Raw genomic sequence first — 12,500 nt, forward strand, 5'->3', positions numbered from 1 at the left:
AGACAGGACAGGAGACAGGACAGGAGACAGGACAGGAGACAGGACAGGAGACAGGACAGGAGACAGGACAGGAGACAGGACAGGAGACAGGACAGGAGACAGGGTAGGAGACAGGGCAGGAGACAGGACAGGAGACAGGACAGGAGACAGGACAGGAGACAGGAGACAGGAGACAGGACAGGAGACAGGACAGGAGACAGGACAGGAGACAGGGCAGGAGACAGGACAGGAGACAGGACAGGAGACAGGACAGGAGACAGGACAGGAGACAGGGCAGGAGACAGGACAGGAGACAGGACAGGAGACAGGACAGGAGACAGGACAGGAGACAGGACAGGAGACAGGACAGGAGACAGGACAGGAGACAGGACAGGAGACAGGACAGGAGACAGGGCAGGAGACAGGACAGGAGACAGGACAGGAGACAGGACAGGAGACAGGACAGGAGACAGGACAGGAGACAGGACAGGAGACAGGACAGGAGACAGGACAGGAGACAGGGCAGGAGACAGGACAGGAGACAGGACAGGAGACAGGACAGGAGACAGGACAGGAGACAGGGCAGGAGACAGGGCAGGAGACAGGACAGGAGACAGGACAGGAGACAGGACAGGAGACAGGGCAGGACAGGAGACAGGACAGGAGACAGGACAGGAGACAGGACAGGAGACAGGACAGGAGACAGGACAGGAGACAGGGGCAGGAGACAGGACAGGAGACAGGACGGGAGACAGGGCAGGAGACAGGGCGTTAGGCAGGGCAGGAGACAGGGCGTTAGGCAGAGGTTCATCTCCATCCCTGTAGGAGAGGAGACACAGCCAACAGACTTCTGACCTGGTGTCCAGACCGTTACTCTCTCATAGTCATTCAACGCTTCACTAACAGCTTTTTCCCCACAGCCATCAGGACCCTGAACTCCTCCCTCTAGCCCCCTCCTCCCTGTCATAACCCACATGCATACGATCCGGTTGTTAAGTCTGACGTCAAACGTGACGTTATGCAATTTCCGGGTCCAAACCAGAAATTCTCCGCACCAGAATACCAGTGTACTACAGCGGTAGAATGACAGTTTAATCGTTTTTTAGACTCGGATCTATTCATACAACAAGGGACACAGCACTTTCCCGTTTTCCCCATATTGTCAGGGTATTTGAGCCTCGGAAAAGCGCTATATAAATATAATTAATTATTATTATTATTGCAGCATTTCGAAGAGAGCGCCTCAGCCAACTTTGGACCCGGAAACACGTCACGACTTAACAACCGGATTGTCTGTCGTTGTCTATTTAGTTCTTTAGTTTTTTGTCTGATGTTGTCTATTGTGCACTTCTTTTGTTTTGTTATTTGTGTGATGCAGAGATCAATATGCTGCTGTTACCGAAAAACTAATTCCACCGGCTTTGGTGGTTTCGTGTGACTAATAAACTAATCTATCTATCTGTCATACGTTTACAAAAACACACCAAAAAACAAAAACAGTTGTCTTCCTCTTATCTGAATCAGACAGTCAAAAGAGAGGCGGGAGTTCTGACCACTTTGACATCAAGAAGGACGAGAACATTCCATCAACAAAAATCGGGCGCTAATGTCGCTAAGTACAAAAATGCGCTGTCGATCGATGACCCGTATGAGGTTGTTGTGTCGCTGCAGTTCCCACCCTGGCCACGGGGAGTCAGTGTGACGTGGAGAGGGACCTCTCGGAGAACCAGGTGGGAGGGGGAAAGTCCCCTCTTGCCATCCGAGACGCGGCTGAGTCACAGAGTCTCAGGACTCTGAGTGGAAATAACGCTGCCGTTACTTCTGCTAACTAGGCCAGGCTTACCGCTGTGGGGGTGTGTGTGTGTGTGTGTGTGTGTGTGTGTGTGTGTGGGGGGGGGGGATCTCAAGTCCCACTGCCCAAGGTCGGCTGACGTCAGGCCAGAGCGGGTCAGAGATAGAGAAAGAGAGAGAGAGCGATAGAGAGTGAGTGTGTGTGTGTGTGTGTGTGTGGGTCAGGGTTGACCTAACATCCCATGGCTGACATTCTCCTGACGTCTGCAGTCGCCTGCTCAGCCAAAGCAAACAGGTGAAGACAAAGAAGAGAAGAGACGTCCTCTCTCACACAGGAGGAGGAGGAGGAGAGAGACCAGACACCCCCCCCTCCCTCCCACCCTGCTCTCCTCACAGCTTCGCCGCTTCCTGTCTCACACCCTGGGGTCAGATGTCACTTCCTGTGACACATTCCCCCCCCCCCCCACCAGTGGAAGAGTGTTGCGCTGCTGTGAACTCCGTATGAAGATAGCCCTTGTGTCCCTACACCCCCCTAGACACCATGGTGTCCATGAGAGAGATCAGCCAAAGAGGACTGGGGGGGTCAAACTGGGTGCTGCCCTCCCTCCCTCCCTCCCTCCCTCTCCTGACACAGAGCCTTGGAAGGAGGGGCAGGTCAGACTCTGACTCAGATCTTTTTAGACGTTTTAGTCGGGAACATACAGGGACGTCGTTTCCAGGGTGTTTTAATGGTGTGAGTCTGACCTGCCCCTCCTTACGAGGCTCTGTGTCAGCAGTGGAGAGGCAGGGAGGGAGGGAGGGAGGCAGGGAGGGAGGCAGGGAGGGAGGGAGGGAGGCAGGGAGGAAGGGAGGGAGGGAGGCAGGGAGGGAGGGAGGGAGGGAGGGAGGCAGGGAGGGAGGGAGGGAGGGAGGCAGGGGGGGAGGGAGGGAGGGAGGGAGGCAGGGAGGGAGGGAGGGAGGCAGGGAGGGAGGGAGGCAGGAAGGGAGGGAGGGAGGGAGGGAGGGAGGGAAGACCCAGTTTGACCCCCCTAGTCCTCTAACAGAACCTACCTTTCTAGAGGCTAGATACAGAGTTCACAGGGCGGACAGGGGGGGGCGGGGGGGGGCGGGGGGCGGGGGAGGGGGAGGGTGGGCGGGGTTTCCTCCTACCTGCGGACGGTGATCTTCAGGATCCTGTAGGAGCCTTTGATCAGGATGAGAGCTTCCTGCCTGGAGCCGTAGAGGGCCGAGCCGTTGATGTTGACGAGCTCATCCCCCACTCTCAGCTTCTTACACTGGGCCGCCTTACCGCCTTCCTCTATCTGGGGAGGGGAGGGGAGGGGGGGGGCGGGGGGCAGGGAGAGAGAGAGAGATGATCAGAGAGACACACACACACACACACACACACACACACACACACAGTGTTGCTGCCCACACAACAACTCTTCCATTCAGTCAATGGGAACAACAACAAGATTCCAGAACTTCCAAGGCAACTTCATTCCAGTGAAGTCGTCCCCATGGTAACAATGACCCATGTCCCCATGGTAACAACAATGCCCCCAAGACAACGTTCCACGTTCTACTTCTCCTGTCCTCATTCTGTGGCGGACACATCTCTAGATACAGGGGGTGTCTGGTAGCTGGGTTTGCTAGGGGATGAGGGATGAGGGATGAGGGATGAGGGACGAGGGACGAGGGACGAGGGGTGAGGGATGAGGGGTGAGGGGTGAGGGGTGAGGGATGAGGGATGAGGGATGAGGGACGAGGGACGAGGGTCGAGGGATGAGGGATGAGGGATGAGGGATGAGGGTTGAGGGATGAGGGATGAGGGATGAGGGATGAGGGGTGAGGGATGAGGGATGAGGGAGGAGGGAGGAGGGATGAGGGAGGAGGGAGGAGGGTTGAGGGATGAGGGATGAGGGAGGAGGGATGAGGGATGAGGGATGAGGGATGAGGGATGAGGGATGAGAGGGATGAGGGATGAGGGATGAGGGAGGAGGGATGAGGGATGAGGGACGAGGGACGAGGGACGAGGGACGAGGGAGGAGGGATGAGGGAGGAGGGATGAGGGAGGAGGGATGAGGATGAGGGAGGAGGGAGGAGGGAGGAGGGATGAGGGATGAGGGAGGAGGGATGAGGGATGAGGGATGAGGGATGAGGGAGGAGGGATGAGAGGGATGAGGATGAGGGATGAGGGGATGAGGGATGAGGGATGAGGGATGAGGGACGAGGGAGGAGGGATGAGGGATGAGGGATGAGGGATGAGGGATGAGGGATGAGGGAGGAGGGAGGAGGGATGAGGGAGGAGGGAGGAGGGTTGAGGGATGAGGGATGAGGGAGGAGGGATGAGGGATGAGGGATGAGGGAGGAGGGATGAGGGATGAGGGATGAGGGATGAGGGAGGAGGGATGAGGGATGAGGGATGAGGGAGGAGATGAGGGATGAGGGATGAGGGATGAGGGAGGAGGGATGAGGGAGGAGGGATGAGGATGAGGGATGAGGGAGGAGGGATGAGGGAGGAGGGATGAGGGAGGAGGGATGAGGGATGAGGGATGAGGGATGAGGGATGAGGGTTGAGGGATGAGGGAGGGAGGGATGAGGATGAGGGATGAGGGATGAGGGATGAGGGAGGAGGATGAGGAGGAGGGATGAGGGAGGAGGGATGAGGGATGAGGGATGAGGATGAGGGATGAGGGATGAGGGATGAGGGAGGGGATGAGGAGGGAGGGATGAGGGATGAGGGATGACACACACACACACACACACACACGCACGCACGCAGCACGCGCGCACACACACACACACACAGATCAGAGACACTGAGTGCAAAGTCATAAGACAGACAGGCATACCAGTCGACAGGCAAACAGACAGACAGACAGACAGACAGACAGACAGACAGGCATATGCAGTTGCTATGACAGCAGAGGCAGCGTCCTCAGGCCTGTCATGGAAGCAGACACACAGGGCAGTAGTCTGCTGACGCTCAGTGTGTTTCAGCCAAACTCCCCTCCCTCCCCATCCCGCTCCCCTCTCCTCCCTCCCCATCCCTCACCCCTCTCCTCCCTCCCCTCCCCATCCCTCACCCCTCTCCTCCCTCCCCATCCCTCACCCCTCTCCTCCCTCCCCTCCCCTCCCCATCCCTCACCCCTCTCCTCCCTCCCCTCCCCATCCCTCACCCCTCTCCTCCCTCCCCTCCCCATCCCTCACCCCTCTCCTCCCTCCCCTCCCCATCCCTCACCCCTCTCCTCCCTCACCCCTCTCCTCCCTCCCCATCCCTCACCCCTCTCCTCCCTCCCCCATCCCTCACCCCTCTCCTCCCTCCCCATCCCTCTCAGCCCTCTCTCCTCCCTCACCCCTCTCCTCCCTCCCCATCCCTCACCCCTCTCCTCCCTCCCCCATCCCTCACCCCTCTCCTCCCTCCCCATCCCTCTCAGCCCTCTCTCCTCCCTCTCTCCTCCCTCTCTCCTCCCTCACCCCTCCCCATCCCTCTCACCCCTCTCTCTATCCTCCCTCACCCCTCCCCATCCCTCTCTCCTCCCTCTCTCCTCCCTCACCCCTCCCCATCCCTCTCTCCTCCCTCACTCTCCTCCCTCCCCCTCCCCTCCCTCCCTCTCACCCCTCTCCTCCCTCCCCATCCCTCTCACCCCTCTCTCCTCCCCATCCCTCTCACCCCTCTCCTCTCTCCCCAACCCTCACCCCTCTCCTCCCTCCCTCCCTCTCACCCCTCTCACCCCATCCCTTCCTCCCTCCCCATCCCTCTCCTCTCTCCCCAACCCTCCCCTCTCCCTCCCTCTCACCCCTCTCCTCTCACCCCTCTCATCCCTCTCATCCCTCTCTCCTATCTCTCTCCTTTTGGCACACAAACCACCAGGCAGGCCGGACAACCAGGGGAGGAGGAATGCGTGTCATGGAAATAGAACTCTGATTTTATGGTTGCAATTACACACACACACTCACACGCACTTCCTGTTGCAGCCTAAACCAGAGCAGAGCTCTCCATTTCCCTCATATGAATTCAGGAGCTGCAGGGCGCTAGGTCCTAGCCAGGCATGCAGACCTCATATACAGCATATACTTACTATCTCTCTCTCTTTCCCTCCCTCCCTCCCTCCCTCCCTCTCTCTACTCTCACAAACTCTATTAAAAATAGGGATGCTCCGATCTGGATTTTTGGGGCCGATACCGATCACCGATTTTTTTCCTCAAGATCAACCGATACCGATACCGATTTAAAAAGAAATACATAACTGTAGGCCTACTGACTGGATAGCCTACATATTTTTTGCTTTTTAGCCAAAAGTTTTGATCCATTAGGCACCAAGCAAACGCAGACCCATTTTTATGGCATAGTAAAGGTCTGGCCTATCACCCAGTTAGGGCCTGAAGCCCAAGTCAGTCGATATGGCTGTATAAAAGACATCATAAACATGGCCTTCGTGGTTTACATACTGTTACGTCCTCCTATGTTTTCTGTTCAGTTATCTGTCTTCCCCAGGAAAAAAATAAATAAATAAATAAATAAATAAATAATAAAATCGGTTTTTGCGATCGGCCATTTTTGCCGATCACCGATCGAGTCATTTGGAGTGAAATCGGCGGCCGATAAATCGGAGCATCCCTAATTAAAAAGAGACATGTACTACACTGACTGGGCTGTACCTGAGAAGCTCTGCTCTCTCTCTGAACAAGGCTGCTACCATCCTAGTCCTGTTGATACCTACTGGGGGTTCAACTCTGGGTTCCTTTATGGTCGTCCACCCAGCTCGCGCTCTCTCTCTCTCTCTGTCTCTCTCTCTCTGTCTCTCTCTCTCTCTCTCTGTCCCTCTGTCTCTGTCTCTGTCTCTGTCTCTGTCTCTGTCTCTCTCTCTCTCTCTCTCTCTCTCTCTCTCTCTCTCTCTCTCTCGCGGTGTTCTCCATCAAACGCTACCGTTCTCTCTGAGGGGCTTTCAACGCGCACGCACACACACACACACACACACACACACACACACACACACAGCCGTCGTGAGGTAATGGACCGGGGTCCTCGTTAACTCTGCCTCCTCGCTCTCCTTTGTGTTTATTTAAAGAACTCTAAAGGGGTTCTAAAAAAAGAGAGAGAGTAAAAGAAATGAAGGAAAGAAAGAAAGAAAGAAAGGAAAGGAGTGGAGTAGTGTTTGGTGGTTCCCTTGGCGACCTGAGAACCAGTACCCTGCCCCTGGAGGGCCTGGCATGGCCTGGCCCACTCCTCTATGTGTGACCACGCCATACCTCTCTCCATCCTAGGGTTAGGGTTAGGGTTAACTCCTCTATGTGTGACCACGCCATACCTCTCTCCATCCTAGGGTTAGGGTTAGGGTTAACTCCTCTATGTGTGACCACGCCATACCTCTCTCCATCCTAGGGTTAGGGTTAGGGTTAACTCCTCTATGTGTGACCACGCCATACCTCTCTCCATCCTAGGGTTAGGGTTAGGGTTAACTCCTCTATGTGTGATCACACCATACCTCTCTCCATCCTAGGGTTAGGGTTAGGGTTAACTCCTCTATGTGTGACCACGCCATACCTCTCTCCATCCTAGGGTTAGGGTTAGGGTTAACTCCTCTATGTGTGACCACGCCATACCTCTCTCCATCCTAGGGTTAGGGTTAGGGTTAACTCCTCTATGTGTGATCACACCATACCTCTCTCCATCCTAGGGTTAGGGTTAGGGTTAACTCCTCTATGTGTGATCACACCATACCTCTCTCCATCCGGTTCTCTCTCTCCCTGATGCTCCCTCTTTCTTTCTCTATTCTCTACCTCTCCATCTCTCTATCCCTCCCTCCCTCCCTATCTCTCTCTCCATCTCTCTATCCCTCCCTCTCTCCCTCCCCTCACTCTACTCTCCCCCTGATATCAACCCCTCCCTCTCTCCATCCCTCCCTCCCTCCCTATCTCTCTCTCCCTCTCTCTCTCCCTCACTCTACTCTCCCCCCTCCATCCCTCTCTCTCTCCCTCCCTCTCTCCATCCCTCCCTCTCTATCCCTCTCTCTCTCCATCCCTCCCTCTCTCTATCCCTCCCTCCCTCCCTATCTCTCTCTCCCTCTCCCTATCTCTCTCTCTCCTCCCCTCACTCTACTTTCCCCCTGATATCAACCCCTCCCTCTCTCCATCCCTCCCTCCCTCTCTCCCTCTCTCTCTCCATCCCTCCCTCTCTCTCTCTCTCCATCCCTCCCTCTCTATCCCTCCCTCTCTCCATCCCTCCCTCTCTCCCTCTCTGCATCCCTCCCTCCCTCCCTCCATCCCTCCCTCTCTCTCCCTCTCTCTCTCCATCCCTCTCTCTCTATCCCTCTGGCCCTTTCCTCCCTCTCTCCAGATCTGCAGTACCTGCCACCCCTCAGTTCCTTCCTCTGCGTTTGGCTGTGTGTGTTTGTGTGTGTGTGTGTGTGTGTGTGTGTGTTTGTGTGTGTGTGTGTTTGGCTGTGTGTGTGTTTGTGTGTGTGTGTTTGTGTGTGTGTGTTTGGCTGTGTGTGTGTTTGGCTGTGTGTGTTTGTGTGTGTGTGTTTGGCTGTGTGTGTTTGTGTGTGTGTGTTTGGCTGTGTGTGTTTGTGTGTGTGTTTGTGTGTGTGTTTGTGTGTGTGTGTTTGTGTGTGTGTTTGGCTGTGTGTGTTTGGCTGTGTGTGTGTGTGTGTGTGTGTGTGTGTTTGGCTGTGTGTGCGGATATTATCCGCGGACATTATCGGACATTATCCTGCATGTCATCCCTCCTCTCTCTCTTGATTGAAATAGAAGAGAACACACACCACAGAACACCCCTGGTCTCTCTCTCACCCATCCTCCCTGTCTAATCTCTACTATCTCCATCACAATAAAAAAGACTAATATGAGTGGGACTGCCCCACTCAGAAAAAAAATACTTAAAAAAAAAAGCAACAAAAAAACAGTCTTCCACTCCTCTGTGACGCACAAACAATAAGGGCCTTGTGCGGTGTGTGTGTGTGTCTCTCTCTCGCTCTCCCTCTATAAAAAGGGATTGCTCATTATGACCCATGAAAATAAAACAATGTCTGCTGCGCCCATTCTGCCAGGACACCCCAGCGCGCGCCAGGGCAAGTGCGTTTGACGCAGTGTTTATGACGCAGTGTTTATGACGCAGTGTTTATGTTCATTCTGGGGTTTTTATGAGTTTTTCATTATGAAAACAAACCTGAAGGAACAGCCTCTGTACAGAGGAACGCTCTGATTACAAAGGCTATCCCTGTCTGCACACACACACACACACACACACACACACACACACACACGCACACGCACACACACGCACACACACACCGGCCGTTAACAAGATGAAATTGTCAGTATAAATGTCTTCCTGGGGTATGAGGAACCTCGGGTGACCTCACTATGACCTCACTATGACCTCACTATCCGGTGTAGTTGATTGGTCACAGAGAGGATGGGGCTGATGCATCCTCTGACAGGCCCCAGACAGACTCCACTATAGTTACTGTAACTAAGGAAGTAACTAAGTAAGTAACTAAGTAAGTAACTAAGTAAGTAACTAAGTAAGTAAGTAACTAAGTAACTAAGTAAGTAAGTAACTAAGTAACTAAGTAAGTTAGTTAGTAAGTAAGTAAGTAAGTAAGTAAGTAACTAAGTAACTAAGTAAGTAAGTAACTAAAAGAAAGATTTTGTGTTTTAGCAAATTGTTACTGTAGCAATGGACCACCAACACCACCCTGCAACACACCCAGACTACTGCTTAGATGACAGGAGGGAGGGATGGGAGAGGGAGGGAGGGAAGGAGGGAGGGGATGGACAAAGGGATTGAGGGAGGAAGGGAGGGTGGGAGGAAGGGATGGAGGTAGGAAGGAAAGAGGGAGGGGAGGGAAGGATGGGATGGAGGAAGGACGATGGAAGGAATGAGAGACGGAGGGGAGGATGGGAGGGGTGGATGGAGGGAGGGAGGGGAGGTAAGGACATGGTGACACAAGAGGACAATGGTGCGATCGTTGAATCGCGACTACGTAGGTACCCTGACTGACTGAGCACCACTACACACACACACACAAACGCCCTCTCTCTGTCATTCTCAAAATTCACCTGTTTTCTAGGTTAAGTACACACACACACCCTGGTCAGCTACACACACCCTGGCCAACACAGCTACCTCAGCCAGGGCTGGGTCAGTGTGTCATCATGGCTGGGTGGGGTCCAGGTCCAGGCAGAGTCATTCAAGGGCAGAACTTCATGTGGGCTGACTCAGACCCTTTGATGGCCAATCAACGCCTCCTAGTCTAGTCTCTGTTCCATTCTTAATCTTCTCTCCTGTGTTCCATCTAACATAGGACCAAGTGTAAGCCCTACCTGTACAGAATAACCTATTAGCCTGTCTGTCTGCCAGCCTGCCTGCCTGCCTGCCTGCCGACCTGTCTGTCTGTATCTGTCTCCATGGAGATGCCAGTGCCATGCTGACTGATGCCAGGGTGAGGTCACACAACAAGACTCTGCCCAGAGAGAAGAATGGCCTCTCTGTGTCTCAAAACACACACACACACACACACACACACACACACACACACACACACACGTCCTAGGGCATGAGGTCACCCTTCAACTCTATAAATAACAGGGTGTGCCCGATTAATGACTGTGTGTGTGTGTGTGTGTGTGTGTGTGTGTGTGTGTACAGTGGCAGTGTGCCCACCATTATGCCTAAAGGGGAATTCCCATGTTGGGGATAAAGGGCCGTGTTTCCCTGTCACCTGCCTACCAGCCATCTACCTAGATCACTCCTAAGCCCCGTCCGGACGGCATCTAAATTACCTGAGGACCTCGGGGTAATTCGGTCATTTTTATCCCGTCCGGACCGACCATGTCAGTGATTTACTCCGGGGACCCCAGTAATTATTCCGGCTGGAATTACCTACTGTTTTTCAGCAAACCCTGAGGTCCTCTGATAATTATATTACCGTCCGGATTGACATGTCAGTATTTGGTACGCATTGCATGATTTTGCGCGATATTAATACTAGGGATGCACCGAACATTCGGCCACCGAATGTATTCGGCCGAATATCGCAAAATAAAGCACATTCGGTATTCGGCCGAATGTGTGAAAACACCGAATGTTTACCACCGAATAGTGGCCGTGTTTTGATGACGCAATACAATTAAATATAACTCTCAACAGGCGCGCGGCGCGAGGCGACGCGCTTTCGAAACTGGCTGCGTTCGTAAATTCACTCAGGAAATCCGATCAGCACTCGTGGAATGCCTCTCGTCCAATCAAATGACTCGGTTTCTCTATGACGTCGGGCCCAGTGTGCGCTCCAGCGCTCTCAGAGCGACTTTACGAACGCAACCTTACACTCATCTAGCTAGTTAGCTTAGCAGTCGTAGCTCAATTTAAAATTGGAGTGAGAAGCAGAGTTGTTGCCTTGTTGAAAACATATTCAGACTCCCAGCTGTTCTACACGAGTTTATGACATGCAGCTGTATCATGCGGTGGTTTCTATGCAAACCAGAGACTATAAAAACAAAAGATATTCATTCTGAAATAACATGAACTATTATCCTTACACTCAGGTGGACTCAATTCAACTTGTTGAATGACTTGTTGAAGACATTTAGCATTTGACCTAATTTTAAGAGTGACCAAGGGTCTGAATACTTATGTACATGAGGTATTTCTGTATTTACATTTTAATACATTTGCAAACATTAAAAATAGTGATGCTCCGATCTGATCGGCGCCGATCGGTATCGGCCGATATGGCCTTGATCGGTTTTGATCGGAGTTCTCAAAACGGCCGATCAAACACGACCGATCAGTTAACAAAATGGCGTCGCCAGTCTGGAAATATTACACAGTGTCGGAAAGAGACAACAAATATGCAGTTTGTAATGTCTGCGCAAAAGAAATTCCTCGCGGAGGAACGCACGCAAGGACTTTCAATACCACGAATATCATACGGCATTTGCTGCGTTCGTCGATTCGCTCCGAGAGCGCCGAAGCGCACACTGGGCTCGACGTCATAAAGGGACCGAGTGCTTTGATTGGACGAGAGGTGTTCCACGAGTGCTGGTCAGAGTTCCAGCGCGACTTCACGAGCGTAGTGTAGGTAGTGTTCAGCGACGTCATGTGACCCCGCGAGCAGGAAGTCACTAAGCTAGACTAAGGTCCATAGCAACAACAACTATTAGCGCGAGAGTTTTAGGTCTTTCTCTGTGCACCTTGCACAAGTGTAGATAGCGAGCGACTTTTCAGCATAGCAGGACATATTTGAGATGATAAGAGGAACAGGCTGAGTGCCAAAAACGCTGAGATGCTTGTATTTCTCAAGGCTAATCTGACAGTGATGCTGCTTAATCAGAAGTAAGGTTTGAGTCTGAAATCTCCTTAGGTGAAATGTTTTGTTTTTTTGTTTTATTGATTATTGCTGACTTGCTGTCTTATCTCCTCCTAAATATGACTTGAAACTGACTGACTTGAAACAGTATTTTATATTTGGCTATAGCCTGTTTATGTTGCAGTTTAGTTTGGGTATGTTTATTGTTCCTCAGGAAAGCTGCAGTATAAGCTCCAAGTTCTCTAAGAGCCCCTAGTTCCTCTCATTCGAGTGGAATGTTGCACATTTGATGTGACAGTGTACATTTTATTTATTATGATTTTTATTTTCACATTTTATTTGTTTTTCCTGAAGTAAGCTACAGGTGGTTGTGAATTCAATAAAACAGATGGTTGTCAATTCATGATACTTTCTCATCTCCTAATTTCATTT

General features: G+C 52.5%; 1 protein-coding gene across 1 annotated transcript in view; it reads right to left on the reverse strand.

Moving 5' to 3' along the window:
- Positions 1 to 2,915: 2,915 nt before the first annotated feature.
- Positions 2,916 to 12,500, reverse strand: part of LOC308168505 (protein Shroom4-like) — a gene marked incomplete at both ends in the record, with an annotated part of 29,091 nt that continues 19,506 nt past the window's right edge. The window contains one exon of the mRNA XM_080543105.1: positions 2,916 to 3,071. Within this exon, the coding sequence (XP_080399231.1) occupies positions 2,916 to 3,071 (156 nt within the window). The remainder of the gene's footprint in view (positions 3,072 to 12,500) is intronic.

The sequence above is a fragment of the Nansenia antarctica genome (genome assembly GCF_963989245.1).
Source record: "Nansenia antarctica genome assembly, chromosome: 12".
In the NCBI taxonomy this organism is placed as follows: domain Eukaryota; kingdom Metazoa; phylum Chordata; class Actinopteri; order Argentiniformes; family Microstomatidae; genus Nansenia; species Nansenia antarctica.